Source organism: Atta colombica, unplaced genomic scaffold, assembly GCF_001594045.1.
Source record: "Atta colombica isolate Treedump-2 unplaced genomic scaffold, Acol1.0 scaffold27, whole genome shotgun sequence".
Classification (NCBI taxonomy): Eukaryota; Metazoa; Arthropoda; class Insecta; order Hymenoptera; family Formicidae; genus Atta; species Atta colombica.
The window spans coordinates 2,777,110-2,780,813 of NW_017259370.1; the positions used below are offsets into that span (position 1 = coordinate 2,777,110).

Here is a 3,704-nt window from a genome sequence, read left to right on the forward strand (position 1 = left end):
ATATATATATATATATGTAAGGATAAGTGTATATGTGTGTATGAATATTTATGCGTGTCAGAAGCGTTATATGAGAGTTGATTTGTATGTATACGTATGCACTAGTATGACGTGTATTGAGATACGTTTTTGTATATACGATATTTTGGGAAGCATCCCGTTTATCATCGAAGAATCAGCGCACAACTGAGCATTCAGTAATACTCAGTATCGTCGAGCCTCTCGAAGTATCGATTGCGTAAGTATCGTGAAGAACATGAAGTATCATTGATCCTCTCTCAAAAAAGAACTGATCTAAGAAAATAGATTATTTTGCTTCGTCATTCCTAGTCTGAACTTGACTAATCTTAATTCTGAATGCCGAATAGAATGAGTTCTCCTGCGTGAATTAAGCGGCAAGTAATCCGCGAGCGGTGTTAAATTATGAGCGATAATCGACCCACGTACAACTCATTTCATTCAATTCGCTTGCCTGGTTATCGCAATGAAAACTCGGCATCCTTAGAGTTAAATGAAATGAAAACTCATTGCTTGCGTGAACTTTCGCGAACGCAATTCGCGTCAGGTATCTTTGATAACTATAGAGATTATAGATCGATAATGTATTATTGATAATAATAAATTCCGAAATCGATTGGAAGATTTGAATGCTGCCATTTCTACGCTCGATTTTTTTTCATTCTTACAATTGTTGACTAATTGTCGAGACTAAAGAAATTTTCTGTTATTTGTTGCAGTATCGTCTGCGTCGTGAGATATTCACCTTCGCTGAGACCTGTTGCATCCGCATTGATCGTAAGTTATACGTAGTCTAACTAAATTATTTATAAAAAAAGCGTTGTGCTTTTCAATTGAGGTCAAAGGTCATTCTAATATCATCCCTGGCAGACCGACTGAAATAGCTTGAGACATCGTTTAGAAATTAACTCAAACTTTAATATTTGCTGTATGTTAAAGAAAAAAATATGTGTTTAAAAAAAGATTAGTTTTTTTTTTTTTAGTTTATCGCAAGCATTGAGTGAATCTCGCCGTTGTTTATCAAAGCCAGCAGAATTAATCTTTTGCTTGTTGATTTAATTTTCGTTTTATTAATTTCTTCAATCAGTTGATAATTCACAATGCTCAGATTCATAAGCATCCAGAAGCACAACCGCTCACTGAGCATTCAATGAGCTCTTGTATCTGTTTGATCTGTATTAGATCTAGTGGAATATGCCAATCAGATGTCAGAGCTCAATGAGCGATCGTGCTTGTGGATGCACTCATAGGCCGGTATTTATAGTCAGATCATGGAAAAAAACAGTTGAAAACTTCACTAATTCAGCAAATCTACAGTCGTAATATACAGACAGTCAATGTTCTATGTTAAAATAGCAAAGTTGATAGCTGAATAACATTAGCGATTTTTTAAACCATCAAATCTTCTTAATTATCGATTAATTATTGAATTCGCGTAGTAAATTATAGGTTTGCTGTGCCACCCAACTAATTTTTTTTCCGTAATCTTATATTCAAGACCGTCTTAAGTATGGTCTTAAGAAATTATAAACCAATCAGAAGGCTGCATTAGCATTTTAAGACATTACTTAAGACTATCTTGAAATAAGACTCGACTATGAATATCGGTCATAATAAAGTCTTATATTTAAGACTTCCTTAAATTATCTTCAGATATGAATTATTTTATTGGCTACTGAATATCTAAAGATAAATTAGAGGAAGCTTTAAAAAGTCTGAAATATGAATACAGGCATAAATCTTTAAAATTACAACATCCAATAATTAACAATACAATACTATAATGGCCCTTTATTAAAAAAAAATATTAGATTATTTTGATTACGTATAAATGACAATGCCACCTCAAATATGATAAACAATTATCAGTTTCAAAGCAAATTTATAATGATGCTACAACGTATATTGTGAGGCTAATTTAAAATTTATTTAATACGGATAATCTTATTTCAAAGTGATTATGGCAGGAAAGTGATGAATTCTTAAATTTCATGAATTATGAACCACAATGTGCACACGCACATGTTTTATAACAAAACTCCATGTATAATTTTTTGGCACAAGGAAGATTTTCAAATTTTTTTATTTTTGTTTAAAATTTAATTTTTCTTAAATAAAGGTTTTAACATTTAAACAAAAATTATTTGATAATAAAGATGTTGAAAAATAATCCTGAATTTTTCTATGTTTTTCAAAAGTCTAGAACAGTAAAAAAAACTTGACTGAACAAAAAAATCGAAATTACATATAAAGGACTAAAATAAGTAATGCTTAGACGTTTTTTTATCTAATTCTAAGTTTCCTTTATTTCTTTTAATTTTTATTTTTTCTTAGAATTTTTTTCTGAATCATGACTTTGAAGTTGTATTACGATTTACTCTCGCAACCTTCGAGAGCAATATATATACTTCTCAAAACGTGGAATATACCGTTTGAAAAGAAGATTGTAAATCTGAAGAACCTCGAACAATATACGCCAGAATTTGAACGGATTAATCCATATAAGAAAGTTCCTGTTATAGAGCACGATGGTTTCAACCTTAGTGAAAGGTATTATTCTTTTCAGAGTAACATAAAATTATAAATAAAATATCCCTATTTAATTGTTTCTAACAGCCTTTAATTGTTTTAGTGTAGGGATTATGCGATACATATGTCGAGAATTTAAAGTGGATGATCATTGGTATCCTTCCGAGTCGAAAAAACAAGCGAAAGTTGATGAATATCTCGAGTGGCAGCATCTCAACACAAGACTTCATTGTGCAGCGTATTTTTTAGCGAAAGTAAATGCTTTCTTTTCTTTAAAAATGTATTCTTTTACATGCTGAATATAAAATATTTAAACATATTTTTTAAAAAAATAGTTTCTTAATCCGCTAATGCAAGGTAAGCCGCCAAAACCAGAAAAGATAGCTGAATTGGAAAGTCGTATGAGCAATTGTCTTGATATTATTGAGAATGTATGGCTGAAAGATAAGCCATTTCTGACAGGAAACATGATTAGTGTGGCTGATATATTCTGTGCTTGTGAATTGGAACAATCACGTAAGCTACATAAATCTTTCGATTTCAGGCAACATGATATACATCATGATTAAGATTTGAATAATCAAGAATTCTTTTTTTGTAGGAATGGCCGGTTATGATCTGAAAAAAGGGAGACTACGTTTGACTGCTTGGATGGAAAAAGTTGTCATGGAAACAAATCCTCACTATCAAGAGGCTCACAAATTCTTAAATCAAATAGTTGCACAACAGCCACATCAAAGCTTTACTTTTAAACTTTAATTGTATATAAAAAGTCTTTTTACGATGTCCATAAATATATACATATGGTATATATTTATTTATGGATATATTTATGGTATATATTTACGGAGTATACACATATAAATATACACATATAAATTACACATATAAATATGTGTAATCTAGTTTAATCGATAGATAATATCTAAAATTTAAATTTTATTTTGATATTTTTGATATTCCTTAAATAAATATTTACATTTATATACGTTTTATATATACATTTATATATATTATAAGAAAACTAGTATGTCATTTGTTTTCCATCAATTTATTTGCCATATCTTCATTTTAATAAAACTGCGGTGCTATAATTTCTTTACAAATTGTTATAAAAGTATAAAAAAGTTAATTATGATTATATAACAATTAAAAAG

The 3,704-nt window shown here is 29.8% G+C and overlaps 1 protein-coding gene across 1 annotated transcript; it reads left to right on the forward strand.

Annotated features, from left to right (window-relative positions):
• The first annotated feature begins 99 nt into the window (after positions 1–99).
• On the forward strand, positions 100–3,306 carry LOC108689387 (glutathione S-transferase theta-1-like). The gene is made up of 6 exons (XM_018196137.1): positions 100–238; positions 738–795; positions 2,353–2,568; positions 2,651–2,801; positions 2,883–3,063; positions 3,149–3,306. Exons 3-6 carry the CDS (start codon positions 2,369–2,371, stop codon positions 3,304–3,306), a joined length of 690 nt encoding a protein of 229 aa, XP_018051626.1. The 5' UTR covers positions 100–238; positions 738–795; positions 2,353–2,368.
• The last annotated feature ends 398 nt before the right edge of the window (positions 3,307–3,704 follow it).

Bases quoted from the DNA above. Each gene is read 5' to 3' on its own strand.
- LOC108689387 (XM_018196137.1), top strand. From the start codon at position 2,369: ATGACTTTGAAGTTGTATTACGATTTACTCTCGCAACCTTCGAGAGCA. The intron at 2,569-2,650 runs GTATTATTCTTT...TAATTGTTTTAG, and splicing joins GGTTTCAACCTTAGTGAAAG to TGTAGGGATTATGCGATACA. The intron at 3,064-3,148 runs GTAAGCTACATA...CTTTTTTTGTAG, and splicing joins TTGTGAATTGGAACAATCAC to GAATGGCCGGTTATGATCTG.